This window comes from Cryptomeria japonica, chromosome 8 (assembly GCF_030272615.1).
Source record: "Cryptomeria japonica chromosome 8, Sugi_1.0, whole genome shotgun sequence".
NCBI classification, from domain to species: Eukaryota; Viridiplantae; Streptophyta; class Pinopsida; order Cupressales; family Cupressaceae; genus Cryptomeria; species Cryptomeria japonica.
The window spans coordinates 139802184-139826123 of NC_081412.1; the positions used below are offsets into that span (position 1 = coordinate 139802184).

Consider the following 23940-nt stretch of genomic DNA (forward strand, 5'->3'; position numbering starts at 1 on the left):
GATCCGGATGAGGAAAGGTTTTTCAGGGTTTTGAGTAGGGCACTCAATACTAAACCTCATTTTACCCCACCGAAATATGATGGGAAGTTAGATTCGGATGAATTGATGGATTGGATCTTGGAGATGGAGAAGTATTTTGATTTTGAAAACACTGCAGAAGAAAGGAAGGTGAAATATGCTTGTACCCGGTTGAAAGGTCATGCATCTCTTTGGTGGGAGCATTTGTAAGTTGATAGACAAAGAAGAGGTAAAGGGAAGATTAAGACATGGGATCAGATGATTGCTAAGTTGAAGTCGAAGTTTATGCCAGTTGATTATCAAGTGAATTTGTTCCTGAAGTTGCAGAATTTGAGACAGAAGGAATCTAGTGTGGAGTACACTGAAGCATTTTACAAGTTGAATATCAGATCCGGACATGTTGATGATGAAGTTGAACAAGTTGCAATATATTTGAATGGATTGCGGATATCTATACAAGATGAACTCAGTTTGATCATATTGGAGAGTGTTGAAGAGGCTTACCAATATGCCCTAAAGGCAGAAGAGAAGTTAAACAAAAGACATGAGCAGAGGCAGAGAGGCAGAGGTGGAAGGTTTACCGGAGGAAGATTTCAAGGTGGAAGAGGATATACCGGAGGAAGAGGAACCGATACAGATCAGAACAAGGACAAGAAAGTGAACAAAGAAGGTAATTCACACCAGAAGGATGATAGCAATTTCTACTGGAGGAGAGAACTGGATAATAACCGGAATGAGAATTTTGGAAGACAAGACAAGAGAACATTTAGAGGAACCTGCTTTAAGTGTGGAGGAGAAGGACATCGTGCATTTGAGTGTAAGAAGACAAAAAATATCGGAAGAGCAACAGTGGTGGAAGAAAACCCCACTGGATCAGACAATAAACTGAAAGGTGGAGAACTGTTGGTGATGAGGAGAGCTTTGTGTCATAGCAGAGGAGATGAAGAGCCCTTGCAGAGGAAGAATCTGTTCAAGGCCAAATGTAAGGTATCCGGTAAGTGTTCTAAAGTTGTTATTGATAGTGGTAGTTCAGATAATCTTGTTTCAGAAGAAATGGTGAATAAGTTGAAATTGGAGAGATTGAAACGCCCTAAGCCTTACCAAATAGCATGGATTCAGGATGAACATAAGTTGTTAGTAAGTGAACAATGTTTGGTGAAATTGAAAATTGGGAATTATCATGATGAAGTCTTGTGTGATATTATGCCTATGGATATTTGTCATCTTTTGTTGGGTAGACCTTTGCAGTTTGATAGACAGGCAGTACATGATGGGAGGAAGAATACATACACTATTGTGGCCAATGGGACGAAGCAAACCTTGTTACCCTTGGAGGAACCTTTGAAGAATGCAGTCTGTACGAATGCTAGAATCTGTTTGGTAGATGGAAGAAATTTCATGGATGGACTGAGACATGAGAATGTGTGTTTTGCCTTGATTCCTAAGAAGATCGAGAAACCGAAACTGAAAGGAGAACACCCGGAAGAGATAAAAGATTTGCTGATAGAATATGAAGACATCATTTCAGATAATGTACCTGATTTATTGCCACCTGTGAGAAGTATTAGTCATTGCATGGACTTGGTTCTCGGAGCCAGTTTGCCTAAGAAAGCTGCACACTGGTTGACATCAACAGAGAATGAAGAACTGAATAGACAAGTGCAGGAGCTATTGAAGAAATGTTTGATCAGGGAGAGTTTGAGCCCTTGTGCAGTTTCAACAGTATTAGCACCTAAGAAGAATGGAGAGTGGAGAATGTGTATTGATTCCAGAGCAATAAACAAGATCACAATGAAATACTGGTTTCCTTTGCCTAGGATGGATGACATAATGGACTATTTGAGTGGAGCAAAATACTTTACAAAGATAGATTTGAAGAGTGGATATCATCAGATCAAGATCAGAGAAGGTGATGAATAGAAGACAACATTTAAGATAAATGAAGGACTATATGAATGGTTGGTGATGCCTTTTGGATTGACTAATGCACCGAGTACTTTCATGAGGCTGATGAATGAGGCATTGAAGAAATTCTTGGGTAAGTTTGTTATTGTGTATTTGGATGACATTCTGATTTTCAGTGAGGCAAAAGAGGAGCTTTTGTTGCACTTAAGACAAGTTTTGCAGAGGTTGAGGGAAAAGAAATTGCTGATCAACATTAAGAAGTGTACTTTCACGAAGGATGAGTTTGTCTATTTGGGATTTGTGATATCTGAGGATGGTTTGAAGATGGACCCTGAGAAAGTGAAAGCAATTGTTGAGTGGCCTACACCGGAAAGCATTGGAGAGGTAAGATCATTTCATGGATTGGCTACTTTTTACTTAAAGTTTATCAAAAATTTCAGTTCATTTTGTAACCCTATGACTAAGACCATGAGAGGAGATTGGAAGGAATTCAAGTGGACCATCGGAGCAAACAAAAGTTTTGAATTGTTGAGTCACAAAGTGACTGAGCAGCTTATGTTGGCTTGACCGGATTTCAACAAAGTATTTCAAGTGGATTGTGATGCAAGTGGAACAGCAATAGGAGCACTCTTGAGTCAGGAAGGGAGAGCAGTAGCTTATTTCAGTGAGAAATTGAATGATGCCCGACGGAGATATTCAGTGTATGATCAGGAGTTTTATGCCATAGTTCAAGCCTTGAAGAAGTGGAGACATTACTTGTTGCCTAAGGAGTTTGTGTTGTATACAGATCATCAAGCTTTGTAGTATTTGAACAGTCAGAGTAAGTTGAATCAGAGACATAAGAGATGGGTAGAATTCTTGCAGAGTTACACTTTTGTGTTGAAGCATAGAAGTGGGAAATCTAACAAAGTTGCTGATGCATTGAGTAGGAGAAGGAATTTGCTGATAGAGTTGAGAGTGACAGTATTAGGATTTGAAGATTTGAAGACCTTGTATGATGATGACCTGGATTTTGCAGAACCTTGGAAAGCATGTAGAGAACCGGTTATGGTAGATAGAAGCAAGTGGTTGGATTATTTCTTTCAGGATGGGATGTTATTCAGAGGAGTTTAGTTGTGCATACCTAAGAGTTCCATGAGAAAGAATCTGATAAAGGAGAAAATACAGTGGAGGACTAGTTGGACATTTTGGCATTGACAAAACAGTAGCATTGGTGAGTGAGCAGTACTTTTGGCCCCAGATTCATAAGGATGTTAAGAGATATGCATAGAGTTGTAGAATTTGTCAAGTTGCAAAGGGTATTAGTCAGAATGTGGGATTGTATAAACCTTTGACAGTACCGGTAAGACCTTGGGAGGATATAAGCATGGATTTTGTACTTGGATTGCCTAAAACACCAAGAGGGAACGATTCTATATTTGTGGTAGTGGATAGATTCTCGAAGATGGCTCATTTCATACCTTGTAAGAAGATATCAGATGCATTGCATGTAGCAAACCTATTTTTCAAGGAAGTGGTGAGATTGCATGGATTGCCTAAGAGAATAGTTTCAGATAGAGATACTAATTTCGTTGGCTATTTTTGGAGAACACTTTGGAAGAAGATGAGGATAGATTTGAAGTTCAGTTCTACTTTTCATCCACAGACTGATGGACAGACAAAAGTAGTTAACCGGAGTTTGGGAAACTTGTTGAGATGTTTATTTGGAGATAAAAGCGGAAGTTGGGATTTGATCCTTGCACAAGCAAAGTTTGCCTACAACAATTCAGTGAATAGAAGTACCAGAAGAACACCTTTTGAGATTGTTACTGGAGTGCATCCTAGAGGTATATCAGAATTGAGAGACATTAGCAGTGAAGACCGGAGGAGTTCAGGATCAGAAGATTTTGCGGATCACATGGCAGCCTTGCATAGTTAGGTTAAGAAGCATTTGGAAGACATGAACAACAAGTATAAGGAGAAGGCAGATGAGAAGAGGAGACATAAGGAATTTGAAGTTGGCGATGAAGTGATGGTATATCTGAGAAAAGAGAGATTCCTGGTTGGAACTTATAACAAGTTGCAGATGAAGAAGTTTGGACCTTGCAGGATTTTGAGGAAGTTCAGTTTTGGAAATGCATATGAAGTGGAGTTACCGGATAGTCTGAGTCATAGATGAAAAACTCGGATTTTGCAATAACTCGGCAAGGCCAAAAAATTTTAAAAACTCGGGATTCGCCAAAACTCGGCAAAAAACTCGGCAAAACTCGGCAACTTTATCGAACATTTGAAAATACATTTTTTTTTTATATATAATTCAAAAACACACATTTACACCAAATTTGTATAACATATATGATTTCCATGATATATAAATCAATTTTTTTTGGTAATACATAGCAACAAATGCAAGTATCATAGCATAAACCAAAAACCAAGTGCAACATATGTATAAGAGTTCAATACATATCAACGTATCATAGTGACAGTCTCATAGAGTTATAGAGTCATAGACCACAAAACAAGAACCTCTGAAATTCTGATTACATATCAAGTTCAAAGTTTGGTATCAATGAAATTATGAAAATAAGAAATCATAAATTGCGTCTACGACTAAAGCTCAAAATAGATTGTGGCCGCTGGGTGGGTGGTGCTGAAGTAGTGGCAACATCCTCAACACTAACAGGTGCCTCTTCTGCATGATCAACCTCCTGCTCCTCCTCACGTGCTGCCACTTCCGCATCCCATTCCTCTCCTGCCCTCTCCAACTCACTCAGCTGCTCATTAGTAAGGAATGGATCCAAATCATTATCAACATCATCAGGAGAAGCAACCCATTCTGCTGCATATGGATCAATGTCATCCAAGTCAAGTGCTTCATGTGAATCTTGCCCTAGCACCTTCTTCTCATGTAATCGAATGTTGTACCGCACATAGACAAGATCATTCAAGCGTTGTTGAGTCAACCTATTGCGCTTTTTTGTGTGGATGTTCTCAAAAACACTCCAGTTGCGCTCACAACCAGAAGCACTACAAGGCTGTGATAATATGCGGATGGCAAGCTTTTGAAGATTAGGCGTTGTGGCACCATAATCTTCCCACCACAAATCTGCAAGGATACAAAATGTGATTTATAACTTGTAAAGATTTCAATAATCTTAAAGAGAGAAATAAATGGTAAAAATTAAACATATGTTTTTTTTTACCTGGTCATAAGGTGGCTCTCCTACGTTTGCAATCAGGTGAAGAAAACAATTCCCCTAAGGCCTTCTTATAACTCTGCAACTCATCAAGTATCAGGTCTCGAAGGATCTCATCATCAACTAATCTCCGAATGCATGTGTCAAGGCCAATTCTAACCTCTGCATCTGCTTTGAAACTCGGAGAGTAAAAAAACTTGGGATTCAAGAAGTAGGCAGCAGCATGAATATGTTGGTGGAGTTGATGGTTCCACCTCCGATCAATTATGCGCCATATGGGTTCATACTTGGTCTTGTTTGACCCATACAAGTGTTGAATCGCCTCTTTGGCCTTATCCATGGCCTCATATAGATACCCCATGGAGTTATGATCCCCATCCACCATTCGTAGCACCCTCACCAACGGTTCCGACACCTAGATATAAAAAATCTAACAAAATCAGCAGATTGAAATATTAGAAAATTAAATAATAAATCATCAATTAAAGTTTCAAAACTTACATTGATGATCTCCTCCACCATCTTGGCAAAATTAGTATCAAAAATGGCAATCACAACCTTCTCTGCTTCAGGCTTTGTAGCATAAGGACTCCCCAACCATCTTTCACTCACGAACATCCGCTTCAGGTTGGGCAATGTAGCAAGTATGCTCTGCAAGGTGAGGAAATTGGTAGCAAAGCGTGTGACCCCCGACCGCACAAGATCCTTACCTTCAGTGTGTTCTCTCATAAGATTCAGGACCCATGTGTGATTGTAGATGTATTTGGTGATATTCCTTCCATCTTCAACCACTTTCTTTACCCAACTTAGTTTCCCTATGTCCTCAAGGAGCAAGTCAAGACAATGGGCAGCACAAGGGCTCCAAAATAATGTCGGATGTCTAGCCATTAGAAGTTTGCCGGCTGCCACATATGCAGCTGCATTATCAGTCACAACTTGGATGACATTCTGCACTCCCACATCCATCACCACTTCATCCAACATGTTGCACAAGGTCTCCGCATTCTTCACTTCATTGGAGGCATCAATTGATTTTAAAAATACTAACTGTCCTCCTGAAGCAACTAGAAAGTTGATGAGTGTCCTGTTCCTACCATCTGTCCATCCATCAGAAAGAATGGTGCAGCCATTCTTTTCCCAAATAGTCCTTTGCTCTTCCACTAATGCATGAGTGTTTTGGACCTCATCCTGCAATAACGGTCCACTTACCTCGTAACGGCTTGGGGATTTGAACCCCTTACCTGCCACAGTCAACGCGGTGACCAATTGGTCCCAAGATGGACTAGAAATAGCATTGAATGGAACATCGTTGTAGATAAAAAATCTAGCACACGCCACCTTGGCTTGTTGGTGAGCCTCTTTATTCCATGCAGTGCCAAGCAATCCAGGTTGTGCACCAGGAGTGTTACGTGGAATAAAGAAGTTTTCCATGTTGCTGTCCAAAGTTCCCTTTGCTCGTATCCGTGGCCCAAGGGAAGAACCAGATGTCCCCACATCTGTATGTGACCCCATGGAACTCAAATCTGCCCTTGGGGCTGCCATTGCCTCTGCTGTTCTCTTTTTTGTTGCCTTCCTTTGATCATATGCTTCAAGCGTTGCTATTGCATCTCTCGTAGCCTCTTCAGTACATTCCGTACAGCTTGTGGTATCTCGGCATTGAATTTTTGCAAGGTGATATTTGAACCTATTAATGCCACCTTTTACAATTTTTTTGCAATGGTTGCAAAAAACATCTCCTCGTTTTGGACCTGGTCTCCCATGTTTCCAACAAGGGTCTCTCTTTTTGCCACCAACTTTAACTGTAGAAGCTGAATCCATTTTCTTTCAAAAAGATGTGGAAAAGAACCTAGCAAAAGAGAGGCAACATTTAGAGATAAATAACATTGTTACCAAAAAAAATCACAAACATCCAAAAATTACAATGACTGTATAACTGTATTTTATTTACAGTCAAAATAGATGACTCTCTAAAATTAAAATTTTTAATTGGTTGTGTATTTTTTTAAGTTTTTAACTTCAAATTTAAATTTAAATGAAATACTTTAATACACATTGACATTACACAGTTGACAGTCATTTCAAATGACTATGAGTATTTCACAATTGACTGTGTAATACACAGTCATTAATTACAATGTACATTAATGATTAATGTATTACACAGTCATCAGTCATTTGAAAATGACTATGTATTACACAGTCATTTCAAAATTTCAAATGACCGTGTATTACACAGTCATCAGTCATTTGAAAATGACTGTGTATTACACAGTCATCAGTCATTTGAAATTTTGAAATGACTGTAATGACTGTGTATTACACAGTCATTTGAAAATGACTGTGTAATACACAGTCATTTGGAAATGACTGTGTATTACACAGTCATTTCAAATGACTGATGACTGTGTAATACACAGTCATTTGAAAATGAATGTGTATTACACAGTCATTTGAAATGACTGTGACTGTGTAATGATGACTGTGTAATACACAGTCATTTGAAAATTTGAAATGACTGTGTATTACACAGTCATTTGAAAATTGAAATGATTGTGACTGTGTAATACACAGTCATTTGAAATGACTGTGACTGTGTAATGATGACTGTGTAATACACAGTCATTTGAAAATTTGAAATGACTGTGTATTACACAGTCATTTGAAAATTGAAATGACTGTGATTGTGTAATGATGACTGTGTAATACACAGTCATTTGAAAATTTGAAATGACTGTGTATTACACAGTCATTTGAAATGACTGTGACTGTGTAATACACAGTCATTTTCAAATGACTGTGTATTACACAGTCATTTCAAATGACTGATGACTGTGTAATACACAGTCATTTGAAATGACTGTAAATTGTAATTACTAATTACTAATGATTGTGTATTACACAGTCATTTGAAATGACTGTGACTGTGTAATACACAGTCATTTGAAATGACTAAGACTGTGTAATACACAGTCATTTTCAAATGACTGTGTATTACACAGTCTTAGTCATTCGAAATAAAACAATACAAAAAGATACCTGGTTGTGCGTGCAAATGCAAACAATACAGTCATTTTGACTGTGTAATACACAGTCATTTCAAATGACTGTGTATTACACAGTCAAAATGACTGTGTATTTGAAATAAAACAATACAAAAAGATACCTGGTCGTGCGTGCAAATGCAAACAATGCAGTCATTTTGACTGTGTAATACACAGTCATTTCAAATGACTGTGTATTACACAGTCAAAATGACTGTGTATTCGAAATAAAACAATACAAAAAGATACCTGGTCGTGCGTGCAAATGCAAACAATACAGTCATTTTGACTGTGTAATACACAGTCATTTCAAATGACTGTGTATTACACAGTCAAAATGACTGTGTATTCGAAATGAAACAATACAAAAAGATACCTGGTCGTGCGTGCAAATGCAAACCCTATGCAAATCGCGTGGCGTTTTTTGCCTTCCGGAGTCGCGCGAGCCGCGAAATGGAATAAAGACTTCGGTTTTTTTTTTGCCTGCGACTTAAGTCGCGTTTTTCTCGCATTTTGTGCCGTGTTTCGGGCGGGTTTTGGCCATTAACGGCGATTATTTGCCAAAAAAATCGCGGCGAGTATATAAAAAAATCGCCCCGAGTATTTCCGCGATTAACTCGCGCGGGATTATGGATCGCGATTACTCGCGAGTTTTTGAATTGCTCGCCGAGTTTTTCATCTATGGTCTGAGTATTTCACCTGTGTTTAACATTTCAGATCTTCATGAATATCATGAACCAGAATTCAGTGAGGACAATATTGCAGACTTGGAGAAACAGTTGCCCCAGAAGGAACCGGATTAGATTGAAGAAATTTTGGACAATAGGATTGGGCATAGTACCTGGAGCAGTCTGTATAAGGAGTATCTTGTGAAGTGGAAGGACAGACCAATTGAAGATTCATCTTTCATTTCTCAAGCAGAGGTAGACTACTTTGGTTTTCCTCTGACCCCGACAAAGTGAGAGGCTCACTTTTTCAATAACCCTGGATGTTTGATGCAGGAGCATCGCTTGTTGATAGCAATCTTGCATCAACCCAAAAAATCAACCCAAAAAACAATTTCTTTCTACTTTGCTTTCTGTTTGTAGTTTCAGTCTTTCTTTTTGTGTGTCCCGGTTTTGGCTCACCGGATCCTGTGGAGTTGGATTCTACTGGAAGACTTGATCATCTTTCCTGTTTCCAGACCACATCGCATTTGGATCATTTTCCGACAAGATATCGCTATCGATTTCCTTGACAGTTTCCTGTTACCGATTGACAGTTCTTGTTACCGATTGCCTGGACCTATTTTGGTGATCTATCGGAACCCCTTCCGAAGCTTGCAAAGCCTTGGGCGTTGATTCCGATGTTCCTTGGCTTGTGGTCGACCTTTTCCCACGATCTACATTTCATCCTTTGGATTTTCCGAAGGAATCTCTTGGTGGAGGCCGACCTTGATTATTTTACACGTTAGGTCTTGTTCTTCAGGTTTTGATCCTTTTTGGGCCGACTGGATCCTTTGGATCGATATATATAGTTGTAATTGCACATTAGAATGTAATCAATCAGAGAATCAAGTAGCTAGATTGTGCGTAGAAGATAGATCTTAAGATTCAAGGTCTCAGTTGTGATCTATTCTGTATGTTCTACCCGGCCTGTGAGCCGGTATGCTGTAATCCGGTTGCTACCGGTTGGATGTAATCGATTTTCATGCAATAAAACAATTTGTTCTGCATTGCCTCCATCATATCTTTGTGTTTCTGTTGTGTTTACTCTTGCTGACCGGTCCGGATTGATCTCTTTGAGGTCCCTCCTCACTGGTGACTGCTTCATATTGTCACATATAGGAGCCCCATTACATAGCTTCCCCATGGTCACCCAAGGAGAAGTGGCATTTGTTATTTGCAAGGCAGTTTTTGAATATTAAAACCTGCCATAGTATCTGTTGCAAATGTTACATACTTTTAAGTTAAGTGCTTCCTTTTATTATGCTACTTGTAATGAAATTCAGTCCACCCCATTATCAAAATAAGTTCCCATTTTATATTTTCTAATTCTAGTCATCCCTTAAAATAAGATGCTGCCATTTCAATTTATTTGATATTGGTTGGGTTCATATAATTAATTTTATTTTATCACCTAGGTTTTTTTTTTGCAATTTCTAGCAGGGGTATGACAGAATAAATCATTTAAGAAATCAAGAGTCAACAGTTCTATTCCCATAGTCTACCATAATAGGGTTGGAGAGGAAGCATGTTAGGGTACCCTAACTTCACCACATCTAAGCTCGAGAGCGCAAAGTAACCATACTCAACCCCTTGGCCGCAATTTGCAGGAACTCTTGTCCATCCATCATGAGGTGGGCTACTTAGAAGGGGAAGACGCACCTGCTGACCTTATCGAGGTTCTTCCCTAATCCTTTCATCATAACTTATAGGAGATTTAAATAAATAAATGATTACAGAGATGAACTACAAGAATTTATAGACTATATATTCAATTATAAAACTATAGAATCTAGATAGACTATATATATTCGCACTCAAATCTTCTTATTATCTTGCATATCAAATCTTCTTATTATCTTGCATACCACAATTGAATATGCTGTTGCAGTTTAATGATATTTCTGATCTGCTTAATATATCAGATTTGCAGATTGCTTGATTTCTGAATAGTTGCAGATAGAATTCTATTACTTGTTCAGTGCCTTTGATGTCAATACTAACTTGCCTTGTATACCTCTTGAATTGGAATGAAGAGTCATGTTAATTTCCAAGTACACAACCGTTCCCAAGGTTGTGTTCTTTCACAGCTGTCCTGTACCTCTTTTAAGGATCTCTGTCTACTTTCCTTAACAAATCGCGACCATATGAGGGTTATTTGATTGACCAAGTGCAAGGATAGCAATTTGAAGTTCTCTTGCACTTCTTTGCTCGTTCTTCTCCTCCCAGGAAGACGTTTATTTACCAGTGTGCTGATCAATGGATCAAATGCCTAGCAGGCTGTTATTTAGAAAATTGTGTTCTTATGGAGTAAGACAATCTTCTGGATTATTTAATTAAGATAATCTTGATTATTGTGTTGTAGCTGGGGTAATGGCAGACAGGTCCAGATGCTTCAACAAAGATATATGAACACAACTTTGTGGCTCCAACTAATTGCTTTGTAAGTTCAAGTGTGAATTTTGAATCATTAGCAGACTGAACACTAAGAGGTTGGGTATGTCCTGTAATTAAATACCTTTGATTACTCTGGCTATCTTCAAAGACAACCCAGTGAGTTAGCAGCAGTCACATTTAAAGGAGCTAGAGGGCAACTGTGACAAATGGACCTTTATAAATGAATATGATTCTAAAATTATCGCATTGAAATTGAATCTTGTAGTAACCTGTGAAAAGAGCACTGTTATTGCTCTGTGGAAGAAAGTACCAAATCCCAATCAATCCTTCTTTTTGGAAATAAACTCCCTTTCATCCACTTCATAGGATTTATCAAAGTTGATATTTTAAAATTGGATGACAAAGGGTTTCATAAAGAATGAAGTTTTAGTTTTCAAGGTGTACAGCCAAATATATGTTGATAAAATATATTTCTTTTCTTTTCTTTCTACACATTCTTTCAAAGTAATGTCGTCTGTTTGCAACATTCTGTAAATATTTTGTTAAGGTGTTCGATATGCCTTTTTTTGTCGTTGTGTAATGCTATCTGATACACAGATTGTAGGCCTTGTTGGAGGGGACATTTGCATTTGGAAACGACATGGTAATAGACATCTTCTTCGTGGGCACATTCAACGTGCATATTGTATGTGGTGTGTGTTTCTGAATTTCATTTTTTAGATTTTCGTACATTTGTAATAATCCTTTACATGATTTATGAATGTTGTTTGTAAGATCTACTAGAAACTAACATAATTAAAAAACCATTATTGATATGAATGAATTTGACTTTACTTGGTGGCGTAGAAAAGTTCTTGAATGATTGTTGATTTCTTCTCTAAGTATAAACCATCACAACAAAATCATTCTTTGGAATAAATTGGCAAAACCAAAAGATAAATATATTTTTTTCGAAGAATCAGGATTTAATTGAGTAAAACTTAAAAGTTGGATTTTCAAAAAAGTGAAAAACATAGAAAACTGCAGAAAAAAGTGAAATACCTATTGTTTTTTACATTTAAAGGCATTTTAATTGCATAGAGATATAGAGAGCAAATAAAATTTGGGAGTTTACCTCATAATTTTGAAATATAGATTTTGTCATTTATGTTCATCTTTCCATTTACATTTCATTGCAGAATGCATACTGCATAATACCTAAATGATAAAATGATAACTACAATTTTAATTTTTAATATTTCAAAAAAATCAGTTAAAAGCTGCTTTGTACAAAATCAACCTACAAACTAAGTACAAGATTCAAAAAGTTTAATGCAGCCAATGTCTGTTACTGTTACAAAGAGAGCTATACCAGAGGGTTGCAAATCCTGATAATGATGCTTAAAGGTCAAAGAGTCTGTCCCAATTCGTTCAATCACATTATGTAATGTCCCCTATTTATACACTGTCAATTAACAAGAGCAACATCTATATTACTACCTTCTATTGTTATTAATCTAACTAATTCTTTGTAACATGACTTATTAAACCATTCCTAAACCCAAACCAGTTTGAGCCTATTCCCAGAAGAGGGCCTGGCTGCCTAGGGTGCTTGACACACCTCTTCAATGTAACCCAGATTACCGGGACTCAGTCCATTCACCGTTGGGGTCTGCAGCCCAGATTTCAGGAGGAGTCCTTTCACCCTTGGGGTTTCCTATTGAGTTGGTTTCATTCTGCCCCTTCCTAGCAGCACCCATCTCCCTTGGGGAATAGGAAATACAAACTGTTTATGGTTTTAGGTCAGTTTAAGACATTCATGTTTATGAATTTTTTATTTATCTTGTAATCTATTTATTTGTTACCCTCTTATTTGTTCAATCAATTAACTCTTATTTTATGTTCTTGATAAAATTATTTATTATTGTTGATGTATTTGCATTGTTATAAATCTGATTAAGTATTATCTTTAATCTTCAGAATAGAATACTAATTTATCCTCGTGTGTATGTATATCACACACACACATGCACACGCACACACCCACACACGTGCACATGCACACACACACACACACGTGCACGCACACACGCACACCCATGCACATGCACACACACACACATACACCCACACACACACACACGCACACCCACACACAGGTACACGCACACATGCATGCACACACAACTGCATGCACGCACACCCACATGCACGCACGCACGCACAAACACGCATGCTCATGCACGCGCACACATGCTCACGCACGCGCACACGCACACGCACACGCACACACGCGTGCACACACACCTTATTATGTGCTCATATATTGAATATCAATGAATAACAAATACAAAAATAACTTTGCTGTTTTAATGTACAGTCAGCAGAGTGGATTGAACATACTAGAAAGCCGACCAGACTGTCACTATATACGTGACCTGCTCTGCGATCTTCTCTTTTGACAATAAAGAGGGGTAAAGTTTTTATTCAACACAGAAAGAGAAGTACAACAAAAGAAGGTAAACCGCCCAGCAAAGAGAAAACTACAAAGACTTATCTTGATCCACGAGTTGGTCTAAGACACGAGACAACTCAGGAGAAAGTTGTCTTCTATCATCAATAGACCAACCATCCATTTAGCACATTTAGCAAGGCAATCAGCCATCCCATTCCATTCTCTGGGAATGTGACAGAAAGTAACGGACTCAAAATTGTTACAAAAGAAGAGAATCTGTTGAATATTCAACTGCAACTGCCAACCGACACCATTCAAGTTCTTATCATTTAGCAAATTCACCACAACTTGGGAGTCAAATTCGACAACAATCTGTTGCCAACAAAAAGAACATTTACAGATCAGCACAACCAGAATAGCTAGAGCTTCCATATAATTATTAGTATGAAAACCTTTGTAGATAGAGAACAGATATGGACTTGCCCAAATCTATTTCGCCCCACTCCACCGATATTAGCATGCCCGGGATTACTCCTAGAAGACCCATCAGTGTTAATTTTCAAAACACCAAGTGGAGGAGGGCTCCAATGACCCTCCCTAGAAATCCTCCACAAAGGATGATGACACCTATTCCTCAAAAGCTGATGAACGGGCTGCACACCCGGATCAGGAGCAAAAAGATTAAAGCAATTGCAAATATCAATCTCCCCAGGAGCCACACCCCCAACAAGGTCACACTTTGCCGAAACATTCTCCCGAATAGAATGCAGAATTTTCCACCACACATGCTGAACATCTACTTTGGCATCCTAAAAGATCCGCCGATTTCTCTACAGCCAAATATGCCAAATAATAAAAGTGGGTCCCAAGGACTAGGTAACTTGAAGAAAAGGAGTGCAAGCATGAGCATTACCCCAACGGTCCCAAAACTCAGCCATAGAAGAAACATGCCAGCAAGGACAATGCCAATAATCCTACTAGGAGTGCCAAATCCTCCTAGCAAAAGAGCATTGAAAGAAAAGGTAGGAGACTGTCTCCTCACTATTACAGCAAAGAAAACACATAGAAGGCCCACAAAAGCCGCTCTTACACAAGTTGTCCCAAGTAAGACAACGGTTCTGAACCACCAGCCAAAGGAAAAAATTACATTTAGGCCAAGCAAATCTATTCCAAACCTATTTCCACCAGGGCACCTCTTCCCCCCCATAAATTTGATGGACAAGCTTCATATAGCCTGCAACAACAAAATACTTCCCTGATGACTCACATCCCCAGGCTAGAATATTCGAACCCTCCAAGGAACTACAATTTCGGGATGCAAGAATATGCGCGAGCTCCTGTCGAGAATCCTCTGAGCCCCCAGGCGGCCATTCACTTGGACCCTTCCATCTGTACCCAACAACATGCCCAAAATACTGAATTGTCTTATAACGACCCACCGAAGTCCACCCAGCAACAACTAGGCTATCAGATAGTGGATGTAAGTGAGGATGCACAGAAAGAATGGGGGGATTACCATCCCACGAATCTAACTTGAAGAGAGCCTCTGAACCCTTGTTACAAATCCAAAAGAGCTCGTCTTTAACAAGTTGTGCACTAGTTTTCAAAGTATGCCATATCACAGAGCCTCTACCCTCTAGCTGGTAGTAGGGAACACTCCAACCATGAATGTTACCCAAATACTTATGAGTAAGGATACGAGCCCATAACTGATGTGGATTGATGCACCATCTCCAGTATAACTTTGCCGCAAGAACTTGACTATGCAAAATTGCTGAATGAAGGCCAAGGCCACCCTCAGATTTAGGTCGGCAGACGGACTCCCAGTTAACCAAACTCCACTTAGAAGGTTGCAAACGACCACTCCAAAGGAATTGACGAGACATGGCATCAAATTCCTTAAGGAAATACATTGGGGCAGCCTGAACAAAGCCTCTATAAAAAGGAATAGCCTGAATCATAGACTGAAGGAGAGTAACACGAGCAACAGTAGAAAGCCACCTATGAGTCCAATGATTAACTTTTCGTCGCAGCTTATCCAACAGGGCCTGCCAAAAAGGCCTTAGTTTCAGACCAACAGAAACGGGAATACCTAGATAGATGAATGGGAGAGCGCCAATTTGGAACTGTAGACTATTGGCAATTCTCCTCTGGATAGTATCTGGTGTATTGAAAAAATAGATTGAAGACTTATGGTCATTCACCCGTTGTCCCAATACAGCTAAATAGACATCCAACAACTTCCTAAAAGACCGAGCCTCTTGAATACGGGTTACCCCAATAAGAGCCGTATCATCCACAAATTGAAGATGTGAGAGCTTAGGTAATCTAGCACCCCAAGTCCACCCCCGGATCAAGCCTTGGGAGACCTGAGACATAATGAAGCGCCACAGGCCCTCAGCTATACGGAGAAAGAGGATCTGCTTGTCGCAGACCTCTAGAAGCACCGAATAATTGAGAAGGTTCCCCATTGACAAGAACAGAGAAAGAAGTAGAGGTCACACAATTCAAAACCCAACTAACCCACTCCAAATTGAAGCCAAGTGCAAGGAGAACCTTACGCAAAAAACTCCACTTAACCCTGTCATAAGCTTTAGCCATGTCCAATTTGATAAACATACATCTCTCCCTAGAAACAACTATGGAATGAACGGGCTCAAAAGCAATTACAACCCCATCTAAAATTTGTCTGCCAGCCACAAAACCTCCCTGTTCATCGGAAATCATTGAAGGAAGCCAGATTTTGAGTCTTTCTGCAATCAATTTAGTGATAATCTTATATACAACATTGCACAAAGCAATGGGTCTAAAAAGTTCCAGTTGAGTAGCTCCCTCCTTCTTGGGGATAAGAACCAGGAAGGTAGAATTCAAAGCCCTAAGCATTTGCTTGCTACTATGGGATTCTTGAACAATTGCGATAATCTCTTTTATTGTTTCCTTCTTTTCTTTATTTTCCGATGCCCCTTGATGAAGGCTTTTCCTAGTCTTAAATACCTTCCCGTATTGGTAGATAAATACGTCTCTTTATATGGAGACGTCTTACTTGGCCAAAGGGTGTCTCTTTCCTCGTTGACCAATGAACTTAGGAATCCTTTTAAATGGTAACACTCGTTAAAAGTAATATATGTCTTGATAAATATTCAATATCATTTTGTTTAAAGTAATATATATGTTAGTTGATAAATATTTAAAGTCATTTTATTTAAAGTAATATATACGTTAATTGATAAATATTTAATATCATTTTATAATACAATACTTTTAATAATAGTAATTTATCTACAAATTATCAGTGTTCCACGGGGACGTGTCCCCCCCTTTTTGGCTGCGTCTCGGAGACGGGGATGCGATGTCCCTCGCCGTCCTGCCACCGCCACCCAAGTGCCGCCAGAGACCGAGATACGTCTCCGTGTCTCCCAAGGAGATGTGGAAACGCCTCCACGTTTCCTGGGGAGACATCTGGGTGTCTCCCCGTCCTTCGAGAGACGTGCAGGTGTCTCTCGAAGGACGAGGAGATGCCTAAACGTCTCCCATCGCCCCCACATATATGCAATGTTTAAAAATTAAAATTAAAATTAAAAAAAAAGTGACTTTTTTGGAACTTGGGTGCATTGCCCCCAAACCCTCGTTGAAAAATATAGAGGGAAACCACGCCGATAGAAGTAGGGAAAATTTAACCTCCGAGTCTGATTAGGCTCCATGTAACAACACAATTAGCATTGAAGAAATCTTGGTATTTAGATTTAGTATTTCAAATTTCCTATAGTCTCATTTGAAATGTAATTCTTATACTGTAATACTGTCATACATCTTTTCAAAACTAGTTTTTCAAGTACTATATGTATATGTATAACTATATCAGCACCACCACCCCGCCACCCCACGCCGCCGTCCCCCCGCTGTCCCCAAACTTAGGCCCTTGGTCCCCCTGTCCCGGAAACGCGTCCCCCCGTCCCCAACGCCCGTGGAACACTGCAAATTATAGTTTCATCATTAATACATATGTTAAGTGCAAGGAACATAAGGGTAATAATGATATTATGAAATCATTAATGTAGGGATATTACACATTAATATTAATGTTTGCACCCCGAAGGATATGTAATTACTAAATCCTCAACATCAAAACTAGGGCCTTCTTAATCATTTGTGATCAACTTAGAATTTGGATCAATCTTGTCAAGATCGATTGATTGCTCTTCCTTGACAGTACCTGATTTTTATTATATAGAAACTAGATTTGGAAATTGAAATGAAACAATGATTACAATAGAAAAACAATTGTAGGTGTGATGCCCTGACTTTTACAATAGTACATTAGCGGACAAAATACAGAGCAGCAATTATTGTTTACATGTTTTAAGCAAGGCTTCTTCAGCACTTTGCCTCCAAATCTCATCCCACGAGTTTGAGAATTGGCCACTCCAAGCATCCTACAGTCATCCCCTATCCTATACAATTCAAAGGTCAACCCCAAGAATATGTATGATGGTTTTCCACAAAACACATATCCCAAGGCACATAAATTAGATTTTATGGGATAATTCATAACACCAATAATAAACAATTCTCAAAATTTTCAAGAAACACTAAAGCAAAAATAATTATTTTTCCCAAAATATCCAGGGACAGCCATTGTTGGATCTTGAAGCATCCTTCCCAAAATTTTCTCAAAACTTCAAATTTGCAAATTAAAAATTCCTAAAATAGTGTGTTGCCCTAAATCTATCCAACATCACGCTTTTCCAAACACAATAATTTTGTAAAGATTGGATAGGAGGGTTTAGAGAGTGAATTCACACATTTTCTTCAATTTTTTTCTTTTTTTTTTGTCAATTTTCAAATATCAAGAATACAAATGTTACCTCAAGGAATCCAATGTTAATTCTAAAATGCTTCTCCCTTTTTCAACAATCCAATCCAAGCCACTCCAACAGGGCAAAATCCAGTTTTCTTTATAGAGGGTTTTTAAACCATGCTTTCTCTCCAGTTTGCCTTTTTCTGCCTAATGCATAATGAAAATAGAAATGCCTTTTTCTATATAAGAGCTTTTTTTACTGTTCACTTTTTAATCTAAGCTAATGTTTCCAAATGGATATTCTTTAGGAAATAATTCTAATTTCTACAATTTACTTACAATTAAATTAGAAATGCATATCACACAATATTAATATTTCCAATGGATTATTAATTCTTTGTACACACCAAGAAAATGCAAAAACTATACTAAAATCACCCAAGAAGACACATTCACAGGTCTAACACATTGGGGATCCAGAATTGTAGTTGATTCAGATAATATTTTCATGGTTTTTTGACAACTCAAAGACTAGTAGGGTGAGATGGCTGGTAATATCCATGTGAATGTTCTCCACATGCCAACCATTGGTCAAACTTGTAAATCTTTTGCACACTCAGTTGAATGTTACACACATTTGGGCACATTTGCCCAATACGTAACAATAGCCGAAATGAATGGTAGAATTATGCAATTAAATAATAAACATATATAATAGGCATAATGTCATGTCCCCTCCTTGATCGTTATATATATAGCATAAATGAAACAATTATTTTTAATAATAAATATAATATTTATCAACGAATAATTATTTGAAATTATTAAATATTAAATATTATTATTTAATATTTATTACTAATAATATTCTCAATATTTATTAATTAATATTACTAATATTTAATTAATGTTCATTAATTTTTATTTGATATATATATATATATACACACACACATATATGGATATGAGCACATGTATATATCCGCATACAAAATAGAGATGGAGCGAATAATGCAATACCCACATTATTACAGGCTACTAATACCTCGCCAAAGAGGAAGTTCAATTAATCTAACAAATATCGACTCATATCATGATTAAGGTATAAACCAAACAACAGCTGACCGAAATGAATCTTCTTAGGAAGAAGTTGACTAATCCAATGATTAGTCATAATCACAAATAAGACAACGATTTGAAATAGCTAATGGCAAACTGATAGCTATGAAAAAGACATCGAAAATATTAAATCAGCGATTACTATTCTGAGGAAGCGATTAAGGGAAAGAAAAATAATCATTTGCACTGTCAAAATAATCTTAAGTCAAAGAGGTGTGATGCTTTATTAAGGGCTGCGATTTGATGAAGACACAACTCTTCATTAATTGAAGAGTCACAACTCCTAACGGAGGAAATTATATAAGGAAGAATCAGTATGTGAGAGATGGAGAGGGGGAAGAAAGAAAAAGGAGACAAGAAGACTAATTCAGAACTGTCTTAAAGATTACAGACAGCAACATCCTTGTTATTGGTGGTATGCGTGGGATGTATTTAATAAGTATGTTTAATATATGAAGCCCGATAATATGTTTATGCAGAATTTAATGGTAATATTAATATAGTCTGCAATAAGTATGACAGTCATATTTAATATATAGTGGCAGACCAGATCTGATGCATGTCAGATCTGTCTGCCTTTTCAGCCACCATTATACTAACAATTTATGTTTTTAGGCAGTAGTGGTATTAGTGATTTATACAAAAGGTAATTAGCAAATGTATTAATAACTGGTAAATTAATAAATAGGTAACTAATAAATATATATATGATTTATAATATAATATAATGTATTTAATTGTTTATACGTTCAAATCAGAGTAAGGAATAATATAAGGGTTATAAATATAAGTATTGATATAATAATAGATATTAATATAATAATTATAATTAATATAATATCTTTTAGAAACTGCTCTCTAGTAATGCATACTAACTCATACAACTAGTAATTAATAAATAAATAAATGATTTATAAATGAATCAGAATAAGATTAATTATCTAGTATGGTAAATTAGCAAGTACTTGATAGACTAAAGAAAGTTAGAATATCACAGATTTGATTCACGTTAAGATAGACTTGACTCTTAATCAAGTTAGTTTAAGTCACGAGTACTTTGAAATAGATTAATTATGGTTAAAATAGACCAAACCCTAGTAGGGTACATTACACATAATTCAACTCACTCACTCTTTTAAGGTTGAATGATTCAATGCAATTAATCATTGAAAGAATAATTTGAAGGAGCTACGTCTATACACCCGACATATCATTAAATGAAAACAATGAAGCAAAAACACCCATCAATATAAACATATGCACTTATATAAGAGTCTTATAATTCAATTATACATATATCGAATATATAACATAAATAGTACATTGGTATCCACAAGTGATCACCAATTCATAATACAAGATAATATATCATAGTATCATACAACTTTGGTACTCCAAAACATGACGAAGAGAAATACACAAATGCCTATGGGAATTGTAGTAGGTATTTCGAAACTTTGTTTTATAGGTTCTTTCAACTTATTGTAGAGGTTGTGATTACAAACGACAAGTTATTCATTCGTTGTTGCATAATATATTTGTATATCTTGGAATTTGTGTGTTTCAAAATATTCCAAGTATGCTCACAAGCGGATGAACTATATGGTGGGGTCAAAATGTGTGTTGCCTGTTAAATTTGCACCCTAGATCAGTAATCAGATTTGTAACATTTAATTATGCCCTAGTTTATCAATCAGATTTATAACATTTGATTATCCCCTAGTTTATTAATCAGATTTGTAACTTAGTAAACTATAATCAAGTAAACTCAAGAATGAAACAAGGAACCAAGAGACAAACACAAATACCCTGGGAAAACCTCCAAGGAGGAAAAACCCAGCATTAAAGACCCACAGGTCAGATTATGTATTCACTCTTATTGCACAAATACAATACTTAGCTTTCTTTTCTGAATCTGATCTTTATATATCAGATCTGCCCTTTTGCATGTTTCAAGACTGCACCAAAATGCCCTATATCCTCTTGAATAACTTCGCACAATCCTTGGATAAGTTCGCACAATCCTTGGATAAGTTCGCACAGCCTTCTTTAGTGATTTCACACTTCTTGTTTGCAGAGCTAATTCGCTGATTTCATGGATTATTGAATTGTGTTTGCACTTTAACTTTATTTATATGGATCTTTTTGACCAAGGTCAGCCTCAATCCTTTTTGGCGCCAATTTATATTTTGTGGCGTGAGGCCTTTTTGGTGTAGCGTGGAGGATGGGGTTGGACTTGTCTTGGGGCCACGCTACCCCTTAAAGATAGGACCCAGTCCTAAATGGGTTTGGATGTTGCCTTAAGGCAATCCGAACCCATCTTTCCCTAGTTATAAACAACACTCCCTCTTAACTAGGGAAGAAGAGAATACATAATCTGAACCTTTAGAGTTCCATCTAGCACACAAGCATAGAATTACATCTTCCACCTAGCACACAAGCATAGGATGGTTCTAGCACACAAGCATAGAAAGTGTAATACACAAGTGGGTCTTTACATGATTTACAATTTTCCATCTAGCACACAAGCATAGATTGAATACTTTTCATTCTTGCACACAAGCAAAGAATGATCAAAGCACAGTAGATAGAGTCACTGAGATTGGAGCTCCCTCTCAACAAGGGTTTCATTTTCCACAATACCAAGTCTGTCTTTGAAGTATATCTGCAACCTGTTCATCTGTGCTAATATACTTTAGCTAAATGGCGCCTCTTTGCACCATATCCCGAATAAAGTGATAGTGCGTTTCCACATGTTTGGACCGGTCATGGAACACAGGATTTACTGACATCTTTATATAGCTTTGATTATCACAATGAATGGTGGTAGGACCACTAGCTTGACCAAATAACTCAACTAGTAGTTTGCGAAGCCACACTGCTTCTTTGGATACAACGGATGCTGCAATGTACTCAACTTCTACAGTGCTTAATGCTACGGAAGATTGCTTTCTACATGCCCAAGAGATCACTGCAGAGCCCAAATTGAAGCAAATACCCGAAGTACTTTTCCTATCCTTGACACTTCTTGCCCAATCTGAATCTGAATAGCCTTCCAAGAAGATTGAGGTATTAAGTGAATACTTCAGCCCATAACCAATAGTGCCACGTAGGTATCTTAGAATGTGCTTGGCAGCCACTAGGTGAACAAGTTTAGGCAAGCTCATGAATTGACTGATGGCATTCACAGCATAACAGATATCTGGCCTTGTATTGACTAGATACATCAAGGATCCAATCAACTGCCTGTACTCAGATGGATCTGCAAAATCAGAGTTAGCTGTAGAAACACTTAATTTCTTTAAGTTAGATTCCATAGGAGTATGCATGGGTTTACAATCCATCATTCTAAATCTTTTCAGAATATCAATAGTATATTTTCCTTGACTTAGAAAAAATTCATTGGAATTTTGCCATACTTCTAACCCTAGGAAGTAATGCATTGGACTTAAATCCTTCATTTCAAATTCTGAGGCTAATTCTTTCTTACATCTTATGATTAGTTTATTTTCACCAATGAGAAATAAACCATCCACATACAAAACCAAAATAAGCATATCATCATCATAAACCTTTAAGTAAATGTTATCATCAACATCATTCTTACGAAATCCTAAGCTTAGTAAATACTTATCAATTCTTTCATACCAAGCACGAGGAGCCTGTTTGAGCCCATATAAGGCTTTCTTCAACCTGCAAACATGAGAATCTCTTTTATGGATTACATAACCTTCTGGTTGCTCAATATAGACTTCCTCATCAATGACACCATTGAGGAAGGCCGTCTTAACGTCCATTTGATGCAGTTCCCAACCTTTGGTTGCAGCAATAGCTATTATAGATCTAATAGAAGTATATCTAGCAACAGGAGCAAAAGTTTCTTCATAATCAATTCCTTCCTTTTGAGAGAAACCACGGGCTACAAACCTAGCTTTGTATTTTTCAATACTACCATCAGCATTATGCTTAATTTTGAACAACCACTTAGAAGAAACAACAGACTTACCTTTGGGTCTGGGTACAATGTCCCACACATCATTCTTGATGATAGACCCATACTCTTCATCCATGGCTGATTTCCAAGCATGATGGGACATAGCTTCTTCGACATTGTGAGGTTCAGACTCAATGATATTACACATCACAGAAATGTAGTTGGCGTGGTTTTGGAATCTCCTGCTATCTCTAAAGGTTCCTCTGGGGGCAGCAAATCCTTCAGCATCTTGAATCGTGTTTCTAACCCAAAGTGGTCTCTTCTTGCAAACCACAATATCCTGAGGTATATCGGCAGAGACCATGGGTTCTGAACTTCCTGATTCGGAAGGTCAGTGGACTCCTCCTGTAT

At 37.6% G+C, this 23940-nt stretch overlaps 1 protein-coding gene across 2 annotated transcripts in view; it reads left to right on the plus strand.

Moving 5' to 3' along the window:
- The window catches only part of LOC131032298 (F-box/WD-40 repeat-containing protein At3g52030), a 209683-nt gene that overhangs the window by 50704 nt on the left and 135039 nt on the right, over window positions 1–23940 (plus strand). For both annotated transcript variants that reach the window (XM_057963231.2, XM_057963232.2), the window contains one exon: window positions 11842–11936. In XM_057963231.2, coding sequence (XP_057819214.1) covers window positions 11842–11936 — 95 coding nt within the window. The remainder of the gene's footprint in view (window positions 1–11841; window positions 11937–23940) is intronic.